Raw genomic sequence first — 23,291 nt, 5'->3', positions numbered from 1 at the left:
TACATATGTATGCATGTATGTATATGTATATACATATACATACATACATACATACATACATACATACATATATATATATATATATATATATATATATATATATATATATATATATGTATATATGTATATACATGCATATATATATATATGTATGTATATATGTATATACATATATATATATATGTGTGTGTGTGTGTATGTGTGTATATGTGTGTGGTTCGATGTGTGTATGATATATCCATCTATACATTTAAAAGTGACCATAGCTTATCACCCATCTCTACACATTAAAATTTAATCAAAATTAATTAAATTATGTTGATGTTTGTATTTATATTTTTAAATACATGTATATATGTATAAGTATATGTGTCTATGTATAGGTATATGTATCTAAAACATAATATTGTATATACTATGTATTTACATATGTTTATGTGTGCATGAGAGAGAGAGAGAGAGAGAGAGAGAGAGAGAGCACTTCTATGTGTGGGAGAAGAGAGGGGGAGTGTGCATGTGTGTGTGTGTGAGAGAGAGAGAGAGCACTTCTATGTGTGGGAGTGTAAGAAGAGAGAGGGGAGTGTGCATGTGCGTGTGAGAGAGAGAGAGAGAGAGCAGGTGTGTATGTGTGTGTGCATGTGAGAGAGAGAGAGAGCAGGTGTGTATATGTGTGTGCATGTGAGAGAGAGAGAGTTTCAACATTTGAGAGTGTGAGTGACAGAGAGAGGGAGAGGGCCATGTGTGAAAGAGAGAGAGAGATGGTTGTAGAGAGGGAATAGTCCTTTTTCTGGAACCTTTGGTTGGCAGCAATGCGCTGGTACAATACTAGTTATACTCATATACAAGCGGTTGGTATGGGCATTATTTGCTGACGTGGAACGTAGTTCAGCACGATCACGTTTCCTGTGAAACTAGCCACGTGTACTTGATCCTTTTGTGTATTTTAAGTGACTGCCAACAGTGGCACTGACCCGCCGATAACAGCATTACCACGGCTGAAACCAATGGCTTTCTGTCTCTCCAGCTCTGGCAGCAGCATCGTCATAGGAGAAGCCTCCTTCGATCTCCGCAACCGCAGCCTTACCACCACGCGCAGGAAAGCATCCCAGCTCGCCTGCCCCTCCGCCGCCTCCTCCTCCTCTTCCTCCTCGCAGCCTGATGAGGATTCCCCACGTAACAGGTATCATTTTTTTTTTTGGGTTAGTCTGTGTTAATGATGGAATCACCATCAAACTAAGAATGATTCAGGTCTAGACATCTCACTGGCATAACGCCTGCTGCATGATTACCATGTCCTGTGTTCTTTGAACCATCCAGCCTGGCTCAGTTCTCGATCTCTGAATTATTGACGCTTGTTCATCTTGTCTTATTCTAGATTACCCTGCGGGGGTTTTCTTGGAGAGTGAGCTGTTTCTTAAGACGTTATGATGCTCCAATAACTGAAAGCATGCCTAGATTTTGGAGTGCACACGCAACATACGTTCACAGAGTAACAAACGGGTGCTTAACATCTCTTATCTTCACAAGCGAGTGCCAATGGGGACTTAAACCCACGACCTGGGGATTGCAATTGAAAAATACTTAGTCAAGCGAGTGCCTATGGGGACTTAAACCCACGACCTGGGGATTGCAATTGAAAAATACTTAGTGTGACCCAAAGCAAATGAAATTGTGAAAAATACTTAGTGTGACCCAAATCAAATGAAATTGTGAAAGAAGGTATGACGACCTCAAGAGTTGAGCTGACAAATTCTGCTGTGACAATGAGTCAAAAGGATATCCAACTGTCCCCAATGCGGTAGCGTAGTGGATAAGACTTTGGACTTTCTAGTGTTCAAATCCTCTTTGGGACATCTTTTGCTAAGGGTGTGTTCGCATGCAGGTGGGCACGTAGGCAACCATTTGCACTCCTTAGGCCATCATGGTGCTTGCTTCTGCCTTCCTCTTCAGTGATCTTGCGGCGACAACATTGTGCAATGCTTGCCCTTCAAGCTCACGCTCTGGATCAAAGACGATGGTTTCCATGGACATCAAAGATCGTGACTCGACTTACGACGACCAGTTCTACCAAAGCTGTGCAGGGTGTTCACTCCAATCGGCCGAGCGACAACTTGTGGGGTTCGTCTTGCAGCTTGTCAATAGCCTATAATGTGGCCAATATTTGGAAAGGGTGGAACCTCCTTGTGGTACTAGGGTGTGCGTGTGGTTAGTATTGTGTGTGTGTAGCTGGGTGAAATTCTCGTGCGCAACTAGGAATGGAATAAGACCTCATGAAAAATAAAATAAAAATAAGGATACCCAAGTGACTGACTACTCAGTCTGAATCCGAAACTTGATGCAAATTAGATGGTGTCTCCATTTGCGCAAGGCATGCACAACTTAAAGAAACTCCTCAATATAAGTGGAATAATACTTTTCAGCTCTCCCAAGATTTGGAGAAGAAAGAACTTCTTTCCCCACCTAAAGAAGCACTTCAATGTATAATGGCTTTGTGTGAATATATGCTGTTATGTGTGTGTGTGTGTGTGTGTGGAGTGCATGTGTGAGAGCATATCTTGATACAGAGCTCTACACCCACTATTGGGCACTGATGACATTAGTGGGGATGCCGTAGTATCTAGTCCATACTATGCATAATGGAGTTGATAGTTATATAGTCGTGTGGGTTGGCTACCATTAGTATATAACATGCACGTTCCTAAAAGGTGAATTTGGGCATGTTCTTGGATTCATCTAGGTATATAATTCATCACCTCCGGAGAGTGATAGAAACTTAGTTTGCTGGTTTTATAAAGCATGTACTTTTGGACTAACCTTATACAAATCTGCACCTACTCTTGGGCACTGATGACATGAGTAGGGATGTCATAGCTTTATTGTCCACGCTATGCATGATAGAGTTGATGAATCTACACTTCATGTTTGGTCCTTGGATAGACATTGGAGTTAATGGTTGCCCTGAGTGATGGTTAGTGCCCGTGCATAAGTCTACGGCTAAAAATTCCTCACTGGGTACCTAATGGTAGTGTCTAAACCTCGAACAAACTGCATGAGCTTATCTTCTTTCGATATGCCCAACTTGTGGGCCATTGTAATGACCTTGTTGGAATAGGTCAAAATAGGGGAACCACCTTGAGTGAGTTTGTAAAACTCATCTTCAAGATTCGTCATGTACTGTAGTGGAAGAAAACCGGCTTTGAGGTCAGTCACAAAGGTGTTTCAATGAAAACAGAATTGGCCTGTGATGGAGTCTGTGTGAAGTTGTGACCAATGCTGCCACCAAGTAATAGCTTCCCCAGTGTGTTGGGGTGTTGCTACATGGACTTTGTCTTGTGGATCTGCAGCATGATCACACTTACTAAAATTTGGAGAGGTTTGAATAACGGTGGTGGTAGGGGCGGTGGAGGACGAGGAAGGGGATGTCACGTGCATCCCGCACTTGGATGCCACGTAGACATTTCTGTACGAAAGGTGCAGGACCTGGGATGGTGAACTAGTCCCATGTGAGCCCAGTCTGGGACGAGTCAGCCAGGGATCCATCTCAGTCGTCCGAGGACAGGTGTGCATTGTCCTGCACATGAGTCCAAGGTCAGGTGTGCACTGTCCTGCACATGAAACAGTGCCAGTCCGCGCTATGAGTCTCCCTCTAGATTGATGTCAGTGGTTCTATGTATCTGGTATGGTACCGGATGCCAGATCACTGAGTAGATTATGTTTAGGACAAGGGGCCAGCCCATAGGGCTACCCCGGAGCTAAGTGTGGGCATGGGAATGGTGTGAAACCATCCCCATGTGGGCTAGGAAGGCCCAGGTTGGACCCACCAGCCATGGAAGGGCTGTAGTACAGTCCTAAGGCCAGAATAAGGCTATTTTCAGGAGGTTACAGCCTTCATAGGGCTGTAGGGCAAGTATGGGGCAGCCCCAGCCCTGGGATTGTGGACAAAAGGTGTGCCCAGCCCTTCAGAAGCAGGCGCCTGATGACCAGCCAGCTAGGAAGTGATGCGCATGATTTATGGGATTTTTTCCAGCATTTAATGGGATTTTTCAGCATTAAATGCTGAATATCCAGTTGTGGGACATATCTGATGCTGGCCGCCTGCCCTTATGGTGGCCGACTGCCCCTGAAGGGTAGTATAAATAGAAGAGGTCCACAGTCCCATCTTTCATCTCATTTTTCACCAAGTGCTCAAGCAAACCAAGGGGCCAAGACAGCCAAGGGCTTGCTAACGCAAAGGGGTGAAGGATTCAGGTTAAGGGCAGGATTTTCCAGCCAAGAAAAGGTCAAGTTTTCTGTATTTGTTTTCAGATTTACATCATTCTAATAAAGCAACAGGGTAATTGGGACCCAATACTGTGTCCTCTCCATCTCCACCTTCTCTCTCTATTTTCTGCACATCTCCTTTCAGTTTGTGCGTTAATTTCCGTCGCGAAAAGAGTGCTGATTTCTGAGTTTTGAAGTACCGATCCTTCTCCGAAGCTTCCGCATATTACATCGGAGCTTGCTGAGGGAGAGCCGCGAGAAGAATTTGTGCCATCGTTTGTTGATGCTAGATTTGCACAGCCTCCCAGACTCCAGTCAAGTCTTTGCTGGAACTCTCGATCGGCTTTCTGTCTGCGGCGTTGGTCTTCCTCATATTTGTGCGTGGCTTCCTTATCCCTTTGTTCCTCCGCATATTACAGTGGTATCAGAGCCTACTTCAAGGACAAAGATTCAGCAAAGAAAACGAGAAAATTTTTCTTGCTCGTGTGGTTGGTTTTTAGATGCCGGTGGACTACCCCTTTCGGAGTGACTCCTGTCCCTCGAAGGACGATTGGTTTTTAGCCTCCGGAAGTCTCCCACACAGATAGTGGATGGTCAGATTGTGTTCCGGAAAGGAATTGCATTTTCCTGCTATGGCGAGATTTGGCGACGAGAGAGACCCAGAACCATGGGACCAGAGTGCACCAGGCAGCCCAGCTAGGGCACCCGGCTTGAGTGTTACAGACATGTTCCAGCAGATGATGCGAGAAATCGCAGACCAGACTGCCAAGTTGGATGAGCAGAAGGCGCGGATCTTGGCTCTGGAGGAGCGTTCTCGCTCTCCAGCGTCGCGTTTTCCATCTCCTCCTCCCTCTCCTTCCGTATCCCAGATACCAGATCCTCATCACAAGGACCCTCTCGCGGGGTCATAGCCGCAGCCAAGCTCCTTGCTCGAGTTGCAGATGCGTGCATTGGAGATCCGACAACGAGAAGACGACGCCATGCGGTGCGTGGAACACGAGCGTTACCTCAGAGCTTTGGACGCTAGATTGACACCGACGGCACCCTCGAATCATTTTCCCGAGAAAATGAATTTCAGTAAGTATAATGGTAAACTCAATCCGACAACTCTTTATTCATGGTTACATCAATTTGAAGCTTACTTTGCCGCAGTTAGGAAAACAGATACTGACAAAGTGATCTTAGCTAGTTGATACTTGGAAGGTGAGGCTATTCCTTGGTGGGCTCAATGGGCTCATGCCCACACCAGAGCAAGTATGGCAGCTTATGTGTGGGACGAGTTCGTCCACGACCTTAAGCAGCGGTTTCTACCGCCCCACTATCTTGAGCGACTCGAAGACGAGTTCAGGGGAGCGCGTCAGAACGCGCAACCAGTTCTTCAGTTTGCCAATAAAATTTCGACCTTGTGTCTGCAATTAGGCTTATCTGATACGGACAAGAAAAGGCAGTTTTTGTATGGCCTGGACACGCAAATCCAATGGGAGGTGCGTATGTTTAGGCCGTCCACCTTTGAGGACGCACTCTCGCTTGCGCATAGTGCAGAAATGAAATACAATGGTGGCAAGCCCAAGACTTCCCAGTCAGCTTCTCCCAGGGCTAACACCTCGGGGGGCAAAAGCCAGAACCAGACGGGGTCTTCCTCAGGACAGAGCCCGGGAGAACTCGAACAATGCGTCTAAGCTTACTCCAGACCAGAAAGCGGAGGCAGGCAAGACAGGTGGCAAGTTGAGTGCTGAGGAGCTTTCTCAGTACAAGAAGGAGGGTAGATGTTTCTTTTGTCATACAAAAGGACATACTTCTCGGGATTGTCCGAAGAAGCCTCCAAAGGCCGCCGCCGCCTCCACAGCTTCCATGGTGAGCTCAGCTCCCACACAGACCCCAGCGCGGCTAACCCTAGTTCTTCAAACCCCGGTGCTTCAGTTGGAGCAATTATTAGCCGGGAGCTCGAAGATAAGCAGAAGGGCGCCCATGACCAGGAGTATGAGCGCAACGAATTGCTCAAGTCCTTTGGCTACATAGGTGGCCAGAGAGTCGTTGTCTTGTTTGACAGTGGCAGCACGGAGGATGTGGTCACGGAACAGGCCGCTAGGCGTGCCCGTTTCGAGCTGACTCCGGTGGACAAACAGGTTGAGGGTTTTAGCACAGGTATGACAACGAGCGTCAAGTATGAAGCTCTAGGTGCTAAGTTAGTGATTCAGGGCATAGAGTTTGTGCGTGACTTTATGGTTGCTCCTCTTGTAGAAGCAGACATAATTTTGGATATCCAATGGTTTCTCACAAGTTTCTTCCTGATGTCAAGTGGAACAAGCACACGTTCCAGATTAATTGGAATGTGTGAAACACCCCGGTGACCATTAAGTGTGAGCCAGGTATTCCAAACTTTCCACTCATAAGCCACTTGCAGGCTAAGCGAGCAATCAGGAAAGGCGCACAGTGTGCGATGATTTACATTCAGACAGCCTAGACGGTGGCCAGTGCTTCCGAGAAGTACTCGGTTCTCCATGAAAAGTTCCAGAAGATTTTTCTTCGGGACAGCCTCCCTCCCCAGCTCCCCCCCGTCCAGACCGGAGGATCACAGGATTGACCTCCTCCCAGGCTCGGAACCCCCGAGCAAGTTTTCGTATCGCCTTTCTAAGGCAATGGAATCGGAGTTGGACCGCCAACTCCAAGAATTGTTGCAAGCTGGCTTCATCCGCCCCAGCGTGTCGCCATTTGCAGCACCGATCTTGTTTGTCAAGAAGAAAGATGGGTTTTCCCGGTTGTGTGTCGATTATCGTGTACTCAACAAGCTGACTATCAAGAGCAGATTCCCGATGCCTCGAATTGACTATATTCTCGAGAGGCTGAATGGAGCAAAGGTGTTCTCCAAACTGGATTTAAAGAGTGGGTACCACCAGGTACGAATTGTAGAGGGGGACATCCCCAAGACAGCCTTCCGTACAGAACGGGCCCACTATGAATTTGTGGTCATGCCATTTGGTTTGACGAACGCCCCAGCTACATTTAACATCATAATGATGCGTATTTTTCGGGATTTGATTGGAGAGTGTGTGTTCATATTTTTGGACGACATACTCATATTTTCAGCTACAGCTGAGCAGCATGACATTGATGTGGAGAAAGTCCTTAAGTTGCTGGAAAGCAACGAGCTCTATGTCAATGAAAAGAAGTCAGAATTTTATCTGTTCCAGGTACATTACTTGGGATATATAATTAGTGCTGAAGGCATTCGACTTGATCCGGCTAAGGTGGCCGAGATTGTTAACTGGGAAGTACCTCAGATAGCTTATGACATTAGATCATTTGTGGGTATATGCCAGGCATATTCCACCCACATTGACAAGTTTTTTGATCTCTCGGTAGATCTCATCGATCTGCTAAAGGGAGTGAAAACAAGAAGGCAAAAGATTCGAATGACTCCACGAGCGTTGGAGGCATTCCAGAACCTCAAGGTGGCTTTATCAGAAGCGCCTTGTTTAGCCCTTGTCTCGTGGGACGAACCATTTCAAGTGATCACCGATGCGAGTAACATCGCAATTGGAGGTATACTACAACAGAATGGTCATCCAGTAGCTTACATGTCTCGTAAGTTACTACCCACCGAAAAGAATTACTCAGTCTATGATTGTGAACTCCTAGCAGTTATACAGGCCTTGAAACATTGGAAACATTTCTTGTATGGCCGTGACTTCGAGGTTCGCACTGACCATCAGGCATTGTGCTGGATTCAGACGATGCCAAGTGCACAGTGGAGTGATTGACAACACCGCTGGAGTCAGATATTCCAGCAGTTCGGTGGTATGATTGAGTACCTTCCAGGAAAGGCCAATCCAGTGGCCGATGCTTTAAGCAGGAAGGGACAAGTATCTACGATTCAGACCACTGGTGGTACAGGACTAGAGGACAAGCACACGTACGTGGATTCCGAGGAATTCGGTACTCAGTGGGAACAGGCATTGGATGCCATAGGACCATGCCATTTTCTGATACGCGATGGTTGGCTTTTCTACAAAGGCCGACTATGTGTCATGAAGTCATTCAGGGCAGCTCTTCTCCATGATGCCCATGACGCCATTACAGGTGGTCATAGGGGCATGAATTCGACTCTGGAGAAATTAGAACGGCAATACTATTGGCCAAAGATGAGGCGTTGATGTGCTGAAGTGTTATGTCCACGATCAGCAAGGTAAGTGGGAATCGTTTTTGCCTTTAGTTCAAGCTGTTTTGAATGACTCTTTTTCTTCATCTATTGGCAGGACTCCATATGAGGCAGCGTTTGGAAGACCTTTCCAGTCATCGTTAACCAGGACTTTGTCTTCAGTACCAGAGGCGAACAGAGTGACGGAGTCTTACCAGGAGATTTTAGAGTTAGTAAAGGACAGATTGGCTAAAGCACAATAGTTCTATACTCGACAGGCCAATAAAAACCGAAGGGATATGAAGTTTCGGAAGGAGATTGGGTTTATCTTCGGATAATGAAGCAAAGATTGAAACAGGTGGGCAAGCGATGCCCAAAGTTGTCTTTTAGGAGCTTCGGACCTTTCCCCATCCGGAAAAAGATTAATGAGGTGTCTATGCAGTTAAAGCTACCTCCGAGTTGGACTATGCACGATGTATTTCATGTCAGTTGGCTAAAGCCATATGCAGGTCCACCCCCTTCAGAGGTCAAGGATGAAGCGGAACCAGACATTGTTGATGAAGCAGAAGTAATGGTTCCGGAACAGATCCTTCTGCACCGTTTCAAGGGCTCAGGCCAAAGACTACGACAGTTCCTCACGAAGTTTCAGGACCGAGGAACTCATGAAGCAGTATGGCTCGACAAAGAATTTTTCGAAGACTATCCGGCATTATTGACGGATTATTTGGAGGCTATGCAGCTTCCGTCAAGTTAAGCAGAAGGGGATGTCACGTGCATCCCGCACTTGGATGCCACGTAGACATTTCTGTACAGAAGGTGCAGGACTTGGGATGGTGAACTAGTCCCATGTGAGCCCAGTCCGGGAGACGAGTCAGCCAAGGATCCATCTCAGTCGTTCGAGGACAGGTGTGCATTGTCCTGCACGTGAAACAGTGTCAGTCCGCGCTGTGAGTCTCCCTCTAGAATGATGTCAGTGGTTCTGTGTATCTGATATGGTACCGGAGCTAGATCACTGAGTAGATTATGTTTAGGACAAGGGGCCAGCCCATAGGGCTACCTCGGAGCTAAGTGTGGGCATGGGAATGGTGTGAAACCATCCCCATGTGGGCCAGGAAGGCCCAGGTTGGACCCACCAGCCATGGAAGGGCTGTAGTACAGTCCTAAGGCCAGAATAAGGCTATTTTCAGGAGGTTACAGCCTTCATAGGGCTGTAGGGCAAGTATGGGGCAGCCCCAGCCCTGGGATTGTGGACAAAAGGTGTGCCCAGCCCTTCAGAAGCAGGCGCCTGATGACCAGCCAGCCAGGAAGTGATGCGTAGGATTTATGGGATTTTTTCCAGCATTTAATGGGATTTTTCAGCATTAAATGCTGAATATCCAGTTGTGGGACATATCTGATGCTGGCCGCCTGCCCTTATGGTGGCCGACTGCCCCTGAAGGGTAGTATAAATAGAAGAGGTCCACAATCCCATCTTTCATCTCATTTTTCACCAAGTGCTCAAGCAAACCAAGGGGCCAAGACAGCCAAGGGCTTGCTAACGCAAAGGGGTGAAGGATTCAGGTCAAGCGCAGGATGTTCCAGCCAAGAAAAGGTCAAGTTTTCTGTATTTGTTTTCAGATTTACATCATTCTAATAAAGCAAATACACCATCCGTGGTGGGGGCCCTACAGAGGGTAATTGGGACCCAATACTGTGTCCTCTCCATCTCCACCTTCTCTCTCTATTTTCTGCATATCTCCTTTCAGTTTGTGCGTTAATTTCCGTCACGAAAAGAGTGCTGATTTCTGAGTTTTGAAGTACCGATCCTTCTTCGAAGCTTCCGCATATTACATCGGAGCCTGCTGAGGGAGAGCCGCGAGAAGAATTTGTGCCATCGTTTGCTGATGCTAGATTTGCACAGCCTCCCAGTCGAGTCTTTGCTGGAACTCTCGATTGGCTTTCTGTCTGCGGCGTTGGTCTTCCTCATATTTGTGCGTGGCTTCCTTATCCCTTTGTTCCTCCGCACGTCTCAGTTCTTTCTTTTCTTCAGCTTTTCTTTTTGCTTCTTCATCTTTTCTTCTTTGTTCGTCATGTTGATCTTCGTCGTTTCTTCTTTGTTCCTCCATATGGAGGACCTGTGCTAGATGCAGCTTGCCTTCTTTGGGCTTCTCTTTTTCAGCGGCAAGCTGCATCTTTAGAGAATTTATTTGCTCCATCATTATTCTCAGGAGCTGTTCTGTGCTTGGCGGAAGCGTTTTTTCTATTTGGAAGCTTTGTGCCTCCACCTCTTCTTGTTAGCTTTGTTCTTGATGTGATGTCTCTCCCGACACGGTGGAGGCCTGGGTGTTTTTTTCGGACTGCAATTTTATCGTCCACGTGATGCTCTCACTTCTTTAGGTAGCCGAGTTGGCTTACCAGCCTGATGCTCTGATACCAATGTTACATGCATTGAGCTTGATCGTGATAACACGCAACATGGCCTTCTTTATACCTTTATGTGGTGAGAATCTTTAGCATCAGTAGAGAGAGAAGAGAATGAGAATGTAGAAGAGGACACAATATTGGGTCCCAATACCCACCGAAGCCCACCCCCCCTTGCCCCCCCTGGAAGCAGGAGTATTTGTTTATATTATTCTTTGGAGAATGCTGTACAATGCTTGAGAAACAAGCAATATGAATGCCCAACGCAAGGACGAGGAAGACTGTACGTCGGCTGAGTATCCATCTAGTCCGAGGCTTTGTTGAAGACTCTTCTAGCCACTGACGCAAGTCTAGATAGCTGCAGGACTGCACATATGCTGGCTGAATGTGAAGAGGAGCTTCCTTGAACAGCGTGGAGTCGACTGGATGATATAGCTTTTTGCATTTTGCTGAATTACTTGAATGATTGGACTGAGGCTATGCTTTTATACTGCCTCTTGGTTGCAGTCGGTTGCCTTAGAGGGTTGTCGGTCTGCAGAAAAACTCCCACGACTGCATGATGTCCAGTCGGTTGCATTAATGACGTGTCGGTTGGTTAATGACGTGTCGGCTGCTGTATTATGCCCACGACTGGCAACATGCCTAGTCGGCTGCTTGTGGGGCTGGTCGGGTCTTGGCGGACTGATCCCCTAAGCCACATGGGCTGGCCGATTGCATGGCCTAAGCCACAAGGGCTGGCCAACTACATGGCAAGGGCTTGGATGCCCTTTGCAAGGCTAGCCCATGTTGGGCTGCCTTGGGGCTGGCCCCTTCTATGTGAAATGACCTAACAATGCCTACTCATGCAACTAAGGCTATGGCAGACACCTACATGCTCGTGTATGATGCTTTCTCCAAGTGGGTTAAGAGGACTGACATTTGATTGACCTCTAAGGCTCAGAGACTGACCTACGTAGCTCGCTCGACTGTCCCTGGACTGAGGGCTCACAATGGGGTCATGGCGTATGATAAATATTCCTAAAAAAGGTGCTACTTCTGCACAAATGCTGCATTGATGATCATGCCAGTGTGTCATTGTGTACCCCAGTGCAGGGTGCATGTGACAATTGAGGTAATTACACGTGCCTATGATGAATGCTAAGAGAGGACCATAGCATGCTTGTCTTTAGAATTTTCCGATCACTGAATCTAAGACTTGTCCTCTGAGGTGGAAGGTTCTACGTTGGAGTTTTGCTGATTATTGGGGCGCTTGGGACACTTGAACCAACAATAGTTTACCGAACAGATGGTACATTATTCCGATTTTTGTTCACCTTGAGGAGAATTTCGAGAGTTTGGCTTAAAACGGCGAGGTTGGTCACGTCCACGGTCTGATCCTTGTGGTTGAGAGGATTGTGGTCGCCATGATTGATTGGAGGAGGAACCATCTTGACGGCAAGGTTTTCGGGAACTTGTCTGAGAATTGAATCGATTTGAAGCACCGCTAGAGGAAAAGGTATTGCCACTACTGTTGCAGGGGCGAGGAATTTTTCCTGTAGTTGAAAAGGGTGGACGACCTAGATGAGAAGGTCCCTGAGAGGTGTTGGTAAGGTTTGTCATGCGTTCCATATATGCAATTTCCGAGGTAAGGTCAGTGGGGTTGTACTTTTGCACGTCCACACAAAGATTGAGATTAAGACCCTCGACAAAGGCATGAAGCTGTCTTTAGGGGTTATTGAAGAGATCTCTAGTGTCAAAACTAGTGAACTGTGAAATGTAAGAGGCCAATGATCCGATTTGGGTCAAATGGCATGACCAAGATTGTGCTTGGAAATCTGCATTGGCATGTATAAATTGCTTACGGATGGCACGCTCGAACTTATCCCAAGTCGTGATGGACTTGCCATCAATCAACCGCTGTTGCCACCACAAAAAGGCAGTATCTTTGAGTAAGGAGGCGGCAAAAGTCACTTTCTTCTGGTCAGAGAGGTTGAAGTTCTCAAAATATAGAAGCAGTTGGTATAGCCACTGATCTAAAATGTGTTTGTTGCGTTGGCCTTTGAATGATTCAGGGGATTCTATGTCCAATTTCTAATGATTTATCTTGACGTAAACGGTAGAGGACTTTAAGTTCAGCGTCATCTACCTTTGTTGGTTTGTCGTCGGTTGAAGAATGTGAGCTGGTTGGTTGGGAGAATCCTTGTTGAAGCTACTGCATTTGCGTTGTGAGCGTTGCCAATGTCAATTGGTGTTGAGCTTGCATAGCCTCCATTTGGGTTTGCATCTTCAGTGAGAGGATTGGTGTATCCTCCATAATCTGTTCTTCTTCCATGGTGATGTCAAAGTTGACAACGTGGAAGCAGTATTGCGTTAGTGAAAAAACGCTAAGGGAGAGAGGATGAGAGAAAACGCTGGCAGAGAAAGAGAGAGAGAGAGAGAGGGTGCGCAAAGGCTAGAGAGAGGTAGAGAGAGTATTCAAACCAACACAACAGCAATGAATTAGATATATTTTTACAATGGAGCTAGGGTGCTTATATATCCATAAATGGACTTGGCCGACCTCACTTGAGATGCATGCAAAAAAAAACAATTTTAACACCCTCTCTCCCACTCATAGTGGACATAAGTAGGAATACCAAGTCGATGAAGAAGCTACCACGGACACCCCAGCAGTGGCCAACCACTAGGTACACCTCGGATTTGCAACCACCAGCTTGTCACCACCAAAAATGCCATCCTGAGCACCAATTGCCTCAAGGAACATTGAACTGTAGACCACACTACGTCCAAGAATCCCCATTCATGAACTGTGAACACATCACGTCCAAAAAACTCCACAAGATAATGAACTTTGGTACACACCCTGTCCATAATCCCGAAGACAACAATGAATGACTGCAGCACATCCATAGTGTTTTATACACCATGTTGGTTCCTTGCCAGATGCCTAGTGTTTTGAATTCCGACACACGGATCCAAACACCCAGAAATTGAACTCCGACACACGGGTTCAAGTCGTCAAAACGGGAGCACAGACTGCCCCTCTTTGCCACTCACATGCCTGTCTCTGGCTGAAGCATGTGGTAGCATCCATCCACCAAGCTAGAATGCTGGAGCATGTGCCAGTGTAGTCCTTGCCACACCGGCAGAAGCCGTGTCATCCCTGGTAGTATCACTGTCACTGTCATCCTCGTCAGCTTTGCCTTTGCCTTTGTCATTCGCCAAGCCTTGAGCTTTAGCTTTGGATTTGCAATCCCGAGCCAAATGCCCTCGCTTTCCACACTTATAACAACGGCTCCTAGACTTCTTATTGAATTCCGATGCAGCATGTGCCGATTCTACATCCTTCGGAACTCGAATCTTGCCTTGGGAAATGAGCACTGCTTCCTCCTCAATGAGAAAAGAGCTGAGATCATCAAATTCCAGCTTTTCCTTCGTGACTTGTAAGCGTAATGCCCTCGAGACCATCTCGTACTCCTCAAGCAACTTCGTAAGAACCAAGGCAGCTAACTGGGTACTAGTTAACGCACTATTCATAGCTGATAACTGATCATGGATAACCTTTGCCTTCATTAGAAATGACTGCATGGAGGTCCCGGCTTCAAACTTGATGGAAAACAACTGGCCGAGAAGGGTTACTGTTCGCATTGTTGAGTCTCGATCAAACATTCTTGCAAGCTTTGACCAGATTTCCCTGGCAGTCTTCGAAGTCTGTATGGCAGGGGAAATTTCCTTGGTGAGAGATTCTGCAATCGCCGACATTGCCTTCGCATTGTGAGCATCCCAATCCACAAGAGATTTGAGAAACTCCTCCTCCTGAAGACGTGTGAACCGAAGGGATAACCTCCGAGCCATCAACAATGTCCCATAAGCCTTTTCTGCTAAACCATAGCCTCATGATCAAGTTCCAATGTGCATAATTGTCGCCATTCAGTTTGTCGTCCTTGCTCGAACACGGGAGACCCACCATCTCCTTCGTCAATCCGATCCACCTCTCCAAAAAAACGCAGCCCAAATCTCGTCCAACTTCACGCTGAAAATCAGCAGCACTCCTCTGTCGATTATAGGCTGAAAAACGCAGATTTGAAGGGGTTCTCCGCAATGAAAACGTTGCTAGATCCGATCAGCCCCCCTCTTATAGCAAAAACGCTGGTCCAAGGGTGCTTCTCGTGATGAAAACACAGCAAATCAATCGCTCTCCTGCCGGCTGAAAAACGCAGCCGAGATCTGCCTTCTCCTCGCGCTCCGGTCCCCTAGGCATTGACGTGCCTTGGCTCTGATACCATGTCAAAGTTGACAACGCGGAAGCAGTATTGCGTTAGTGAGAAAACGCTAAGGGAGAGAGGATGAGAGAAAACGCTGGCAGAGAAAGAGAGAGAGAGGGTGCACAAACGCTAGAGAGGTAGAGAGAGAGAGTATTCGAACCAACACAACAGCAATGAATTAGATATATTTTTACAATGGAGCTAGGGTGCTTATATATCCACAAATGGACTTGGCCGACCTCACTTGAGATGCATGCAAAAAAAAAAACAATTTTATCAGGTGATTGTCACCAGCTTGGACATTTCAATGATTCAGGGGGTTTTATGTCCAATTTCTAATGATTTGCTTGACATAAACGGCAGAGGACTTTAAGTTCAGCGTCATCTACCTTTGTTGGTATGTCGTCGGTTGAAGAACGCGAGCTGGTTGGTTGGGAGAATCCTTGTTGAAGCTGCCACATTTGCGATGTGAGCGTTGCCAATGTCGATTGGTGTTGAGCTTGCATAGCCTCCATTTGGGTTTGCATCTTCTTGGAGAGGATTGGTGTATCCTTCATAATCTGTTCTTCTTCCATGGTGATTGTCACCAACTTGGACATTTCCAGGTGTGAAAGGGGTCTGGTGGACTCAAAGACGTCTAAATATTTGGAAAGTACAAGCTTTGGAAATGGGGGATTATCCTAGAATACAAAGTACCACACTCCTAAAATTTAGGAGAGTTGCTATTTTTGGCACAACCCGGATGGAAATTTTGTTCACGTCATTACATATGGAATTGAGCAGATACCAAGAGTTGCCAAAGTACCTATGGCGAATGGGCTATTTAGAGGTAAAGAATATGGGAGAACCCATCTCTTAGATTGGGACATGTGGCAAGAAAGTGGATCAAAGTGAGACAAGTGGCCTCACACTTGTCAGAAAGTGGATTAAAGTGAGACAAGTGGCCTCACACTTGTCATTTCAGCTTTTGTGTGGCTCTCCACTTGTCATCATAGCCTTCTCTTTCCATTTTCACTCATGGGAGCCCCAAATCTATAAATTGGAGCCCTCTCTCTTCATTAATGGAGGCTCTCTTGTTGCACACTAGTCTCTACCACCGTTAGAGGCTGCCCTAATGATGGCTACTCTCTTTCTTTCTCTCTTGAAGGTTGCCCATGAAGAATACCGGTTGTTGGGGACCGTTTTGGAGGCTTCCATCGTGAAGACATACTGAAGGCAAGGGTATTTAATCGTTTTATTATGATTTCTAGCCACTATACTTGTACCAGTCCTTGTACCTGTTGTACCAGCCACTGTATTGGTTGTACCAGCCATTGTACTTGTACCAGCATTTGTACTTGTACCTGTTGTACCAGCAATTCTACTTGTTGTACTAGCCATTGTACCAATTGTACCAGCCATTGTACTTGTTGTACCAGCTGAATGGAGAGTCATACTTGCTGTACTAGCTCTATTGCATGAAGACCTGTGGTTTTTGGGAAAGAATCAGTACCCACACGGAGGTATATGGTTTATATTGTTGGCTCGGCATTTCTACAGCTATGTGCTGAAAAGATGCAGGGGAGAAGAGAGCTTGAGCTCTTGTAAGCACACACACACTCACAAAACCCTAAAAGAGAACACACAAGGTGAGAGGCTGAAAATCTTCTTCTTCTTCACACAACACTCAACACACCATATACAAAGAGAAGAGTACACACCATATGAAAAGGTACTCAACCAAATACATACTAGGGTTCTCTATAGTGTGAACCCAACTAAATGAGCTGGCGCTATAACTATGCCAGTTTCTAGAATGGCTGTCACACAGCCTGTCATCCCACTGGCCGCATATCACCCATGATCTCACCAACCATGCCAGTGGTGTAAGTGTGGGGCCTATTCCCCAGGCGGGTCATTAGTGTCCACCGCCTTACTAGATGAGCTCGATATCTCAACACTCCCCCTCGAGCTCAACTCCATCTCATGTACACCAAGTGAAGCCCTGAATCTGCGGAGCTTCTCTGTACCCAATGCTTTGGTGAAGATATCAGCGACCTGATCCTGTGTGCTGACATAAACAAGGTCAACGTCTCGTGCCAAAACCTTCTCTTTGACAAAATGGTAGTGGACCTCTATATGCTTCGTGCGAGCATGAAAAACTGGGTTCCTAGCCAACTGTATACTGCTAATGTTGTCACAGAAAATGACAACTTGTCTATCCACTGATAGACCCAAATCTGCAAGTAGCTTTCTCAACCAAGCTACCTCACATACTGCCATAGCAGCACTTCTGTACTCGGCCTTTGTACTGGATAGAGCAACCGTAGGCTGCTTCTTGCTGCTCCAAGTCACAGCAGCACTCCCCAAAGAAAACATGAAGCCACTAGTAGATCTTCTATCTGAGATACTACCAGTCCAATGAGTAGCTATGTACCCATGTACACATATCTTTGTCCCAGTTTCATAAAATAGTCCACAATGCAAAGTAGACCTCACATACCTTAGTATGCAGTGCCTCTCTGTGGCGCTGTGTCTCTAACAAGAACTGGCCAAATCCGCGCTGGTCTGCGGACTCCATGATCTGGCAGAGTGAGGGATGTCCACTGAAGATGGTGGTGTATCTCTCTCTAATGACACTATATGCTGTGCATCTGCATACATAATGTTCCTCACTCTCTAACGTCTGCGTTTCAGTCCAGCATCAGTCCTACAACAGTAGTCAGCCCAACAGACCTGCGTTTGCAGATTCCCAGCAGTCTCAGCCTTGATTCATCAGTCTACATCAGTATCCAGCATTCAGTGCATCATCCAGGCATACACCAGTCATCTGGTAAAGGTATTCTATCATTCATAAGCATTTACAGCATTCTAACATAGCTTAGAACAGTCCACCGCCTTCTTTTCTCAGCCTCAGGTGTGTAGCCCTTCCTCATGCCCTTGGGAAGAGTGCATAGGCTCGAGATCAGTTCATTGAGGTGTTTCTACACCCGTGTACAGTTCAGCCAGGCTTCCGATCCTCCGAGATCTTGCGTTTGGCTTATCTACAGTCCATTGTCATTCTCTCTAAAGTAATAAAGCAAATACTATCTCGTTATCGGGATAGGGGGCCCTTCAGTGGGTAATTCGGGACCCAATCTGGTGTACAGTTCTCATATATCTCTCTCTCATCTCTTTAAAGTTTGAAGTATTAAAGTGGATAGCTAAACTCACGAAACTCAGGATACAGAAGACGGTGTGAGTATTTGTGTGACAGGATCTTCCAATACAAAGACTTCCGCTGCAAATTACATTGCATATGGTGACTCTCCCGATGGCCCTGTGTCCTCCTCCTCCCCTCTAATCTCCTCCTCTGCTGTCATGGCATATCTCGATCCTCTAGGAGAGAACTAGCATAGAGCAATGTATAACACCCTCTCTGCTGAGAGCTGCAGTCTAATCCACATGTATCTAGCCTCCTGGTCACGTGCTACCACCTGTAGGCGCTCCTGTAGCTCTCGCTTGAAGAGTACTGCTATACCTCCAGATCCTCTCGATGTGCTCTGCCGTGTGGTCCCCCTGTATGTAAACTCCCACTGATAGCCCTCTACTTTGGGTAGCCCCCTCTCTGGGCTATGGTACGTCTCTGTAAGTAGTATGATGTCCCGTCCCTCCATGACCTCCTCCATCCTCCCAGGATGTGTCCAAAGTGCTCCATTGTAGTTCCAAACTGCTATGTGTATCTATGAATCTGGATCGTCCATAGCCGATGTCCCATAGGCCGCCTGGCGCTAATCGGTGTTCTTGCCATCGATGATGACACGGCCATCGCGATAGAATGCTCTCTTGCCCTCTTTCCGGGCCTGTAGGACTCTCGGCATGCATGTTTTCCTGTGTTCTATCTGTATCCTTGTAAGGCCGTCATCCAAATAGATGGGATCTCCCTGTAATCCTCGTAGAATCACCCTCTTCCTCATGAAGGTGACCCTCTCCGTCTCTCCTGCAAATTGTAGGATGAGGGCACGCTTGCGTGTTGAGTCTTTCCCGGCTCTCCATGCTTTGGTGAAGGGGAGAGGGTCCTCTTCCTTGTAGCCGAGCTTCATGCATAGAAGCTGTCCATCTTTCTTGGGAGTGGAGTCGGGTGTCTCGGCTATACCTGTGACTCGAATGTTGAGGCGGCGGGCATGCCTCATCTTCTCCTCCTCAATGGTGGTGTGAATGATTTGGTGTTCTTCCCTTTGAGTCTCCTCCCTCGCTTCGTTACGGATGTTCTTCACCACTTCAACCCATTTTGACTGCTTGGCTTCGAGTTTTCCCTCCATGTCCTTTGTGATCTCCTTGGAGATCTCTTCTTTGATGGCCGTGAGAGTGTTGTCATTGATCTCCCCTTCTTCCTTGTCGGTGTTCTTGACGGCTACCAGTTCCACTTTCAATGCACTCACCTCCTCCTTGAGTGCTGTGTTCTCTTGTTCAAGGTCCGTGACCAGTGCTTCGAGGGCCATGATGTGCCGGTGTAATTTGTTCTCCACTTCATTGAGGTTGGAATCGGATGTCTTCTTGTTCTCCTTGATTAGTGCCTTCATTGCCATCTCGAGGGCCTCGAGCTTCTCTTGGAGACTCGGAGCCATTCCTCGAGATTACTCTGCAGCGCTTCCCACAGGCAGGGAGTAGAGAGAGAGAGAGAGAGAGAGTTATGTTGCTGCCTTGGGGGCCTGACGAAGGAAAGGTGGGTGGGATTAGCGGGTAGGGTGCACAGTGCGAGCACAGCAAAGCAGCGCCGCCAGGTGCAGCACAACGTGGACAAGGCAGCGCGAGCAGAGCAGCACGGGCCGGTGGATACGAACAGGGAGAGGCCACCAGCGCGTAGCGCGAGCAGGCCAGTATAGCGGGCAGGGTGCACAGTGCGAGCACAGCAGAGCAGCGCGCCAGGCGCAGCACAGCGTGGACAGGGTAGCGTGAGCAGAGCAGCACGAGCGGGTGGATACGAACAGGGAGAGGCCACCAGCGCGTAGCGCGAGCAGGCTAGCACAGCGGGCAGAGAGAGAGAGAGAGAGAGAGTTTGAAGGGTCTATGAGTCCAGAAAGATGATAGATATGATCCATCAGTAAACTGGATGCCTAGGCAACATGATAAAAAGAAAACTAGCTGCCCAAAAGGAAAACAGGGCCAGACTTGTGTACAATGGAGTGGGCAGCAGCAAAGAAACCCTTGTGTGTACAGACTCATATGAGAAAGAAAGAAGAAAGAAAGTAATATTAACGTCTACGAAGGGACTAGCGGGCAGGGTGCACAGTGCGAGCACAGCAGAGCAGCACGCCAGGCACAGCACAGCAGGGGGTGCGCAGCATAGTGTGGAGAGGGCAGCGTGAGCAGTGCAGCACGAGCGGGTGGATACGAACAGGGAGAGCCCACCAGGGCGTAGCGCGAGCAGGCCAGCACAGCGGTCACACAGAGAGAGAGAGAGAGAGAGAGAGAGAGAGAGAGAGAGAGAGAGTTTGAAGGGTCTATGAGTCCAGAAAGATGATAGATGTGATCCATCAGTAAACTGGATGCCAAGGCAACATGATAAAAAGAAAACTAGCTGCCAAAAAGGAAAACAAGGCCAGACTACTTCGAAGGCCCTGTGTACAATGGAGTGGGCAGCAGCAAAGAAACCCTTGTGTGTACAGACTCATATGAGAAAGAAAGAAGAAAGAAAGAAAGTAATATCAACGTCTACGAAGGGACTAGCAGGCAGGGTGCACAGTGCGAGCACAGCAGAGCAGCGCCGCCAGGCGCAGCACAGCGTGGACGCGAGCAGAGCAGCACGGGCGGGTGGATACGAACAGGGAGAGGCACCAGCGTGTAGCGTGAGCAGGCCAGCACAGCGGGCAGGGTGCACAGTGCGAGCACAGCAGAGCAGCGCGCCAGGCGCAGCACAGCAGGGTGTGCACAGCACAGCGTGGAGAGGGCAGTGTGAGCAGAGCAGCACGAGCAGGTGGATGCGAACAGGGAGAGGCCACCAGCGCGTAGAGCGAGCAGGCCAGCACAGCGGGCAGAGAGAGAGAGAGAGAGAGAGTTTGAAGGGTCTATGAGTCCAGAAAGATGATAGATGTGATCCATCAGTAAACTGGATGCCAAGGCAACATGATAAAAAGAAAACTAGCTGCCAAAAAGGAAAACAGGGGCCAGACTACTTCGTAGGCCCTGTGTACAATGGAGTGGGCAACAGCAAAGAAACCCTTGTGTGTACAGACTCATATGAGAAAGAAAGAAGAAAGAAAGTAATATTAACGTCTACGAAGGGACTAACGGGCAGGGTGCACAGTGCGAGCACAGCAGAGCAGCGCTGCCAGGCGCAGCACAGCATGGACAGGGCAGCGCGAGCAGAGCATCACGGGCGGGTGGATACGAACAGGAAGAGGCCACCAGCGCGTAGTGTGAGCAGGCCAGCACAGTGGGCAGGGTGCACAGTGCGAGCACAGCAGAGCAGCGTGCCAGGCGCAGCACAGGAGGGGGTGCGCAGCACAGCGTGGACAGGGCAGTGTGAGCAGAGCAGCATGAGCGGGTGGATACGAACAGGGAGAGGCCACCAGCGCGTAGCGCGAGCAGGCCAGCACAGCGGGCACAGAGAGAGAGAGAGAGAGAGAGAGAGAGAGAGAGAGAGAGAGAGATATTAACGTCTGCAAAAGGCCAAAATTGGCCTATGAGACAAACAAGTAGTACAATGATGTTCCTCCAGTCATCAAGAGGAAAATGTGGAGTGAGAATAAAATGTACAAGTATGACAACACGACCATAGGGGACTCAATGGTGGTGTACAAACGAGAGGGTGTGGATGGAGTACTAGGGCTACTAATGCATCTCTATATGCTGAAGGGGTGATACAAATTGGAAAAATGGTAGGCTATGGGTAGCAGCTGAGATAGACTCATCCCATAATGTCTCGCATAGGTCAATTCAGCATAGACAAGCTTGAGCGCCGAGGTCGTGCCGCACGACGTCGTGCCAATATCGCCTGTATCCTCCGATAATGTTTCGGCTGGGGCCACAGCCCAGCGGGTCGTGGACGCTGTGCTCTACATAGCTCTCCAGCTCTGTCCAGGGTGACTCCTCGAGGTGGCTGTGTGGGCCCAGTTGGTTCGTGGTCAACGGTGCGTGGGGTCGCTGATGCTCTGAAGAAGTTGGTAAGGGTGTGCTGGCATGTGTCTCGGACATGTCCCCCCTGTCTGGAGCGTAGGATGTGGTCTCGGTGTCTGCACAGCTCAAGGAGAAAAAGCCCAAGGCAACGAGAGAGAGAGAGAGAGAGAGAGAGAGAGAGAGAGAGAGAGGATTATCGCAAGGCTGAAGGCTATGTTGTGGTATACAGTGGACTCATGCATGTATTAGAACATGCTAATAGGCATCTAGCTAAGGTGGCATTGGCAACAGCAGTAGCTGGCTTGGTTATCTTTAGCCCTACTGGGGATGCATTGGCAGCGAAGAGTGGTGGACGTGTTGGTGGGCAAGCATTTCGGTCAGCACCACCACCATCTAGTGCAAGACCGAGGGTAGATAACTCCAGAAGGTAAAGCAAGCAGAATCGTTTTTTCATTTTAGTTTTGTCTTGTTTATGATGTTTGAAATCTTAGTAAAATTATGGTTTTGTAAACCATTGCAGGACTAATATCTACATCAACCCCCCTTCGTTTGGGGCACCTCCATTGTTTGGTGGTTACGGTGGTCCATATTTTGGTGGATGGGGATGGTCACCGTTCTCTTTTTTCACTCCTGGTCCGAGCATTGCGGTCGGAGTAGGTGGCGGGTTTAATTTGTTTGGCTTTTTATTGCTAATGGCATTTGCTGCAAGCATTTTCAATCTCTTTCGGAGAAGAGATGATGATGACTACTATGATTAAGTGAAAATGTAGAAGTGGCAACTTGTGATCAGTTCTATGAAGTCTTTGATTGGACATTGTACATTGCTTTCTATGCTTATGAGTTTGGCATTCCATTGGAGTAACATCTGCGAAGTCTTTCCTGCCTTGTTCTGCCCCCCCGTCTCCCTGCTTGCAGATTTTGTGAAAGTTATTAAGTTGATGATGCAATGAAGATGGTGGCCTTGCTTCTTAGCCCTTTAAAAATAGTAACGACAACAAACAGGTCATATTTATGTATGTAGATTTTTTCAAACAAGTGAAAAATGCACGAAACTTGCTCTAGAATAAATGCAATATCTATTTAAAAAAAACATTAGGAATCTACATGGAAGTTCAAAAACATGAACTTGTGATTTAATGGCACTATTTATTAAGTAGATGGCGAAGTGGAAT

The 23,291-nt window shown here is 47.5% G+C and overlaps 1 protein-coding gene across 1 annotated transcript; it reads left to right on the top strand.

Annotated features, from left to right (window-relative positions):
• The first annotated feature begins 952 nt into the window (after positions 1 to 952).
• Positions 953 to 22,981, top strand: LOC147638920 (uncharacterized). The gene is made up of 3 exons (XM_086785611.1): positions 953 to 1,180; positions 22,349 to 22,546; positions 22,640 to 22,981. Exons 1-3 carry the CDS (start codon positions 1,005 to 1,007, stop codon positions 22,875 to 22,877), a joined length of 612 nt encoding a protein of 203 aa, XP_086641737.1. The 5' UTR covers positions 953 to 1,004; the 3' UTR covers positions 22,878 to 22,981.
• The last annotated feature ends 310 nt before the right edge of the window (positions 22,982 to 23,291 follow it).

Source organism: Cibotium barometz, chromosome 4 (genome assembly GCF_041138505.1).
Source record: "Cibotium barometz isolate CiBa-2024 chromosome 4, ASM4113850v1, whole genome shotgun sequence".
Classification (NCBI taxonomy): Eukaryota; Viridiplantae; Streptophyta; class Polypodiopsida; order Cyatheales; family Cibotiaceae; genus Cibotium; species Cibotium barometz.
This window is presented reverse-complemented; position numbering and strand designations above follow the sequence as displayed.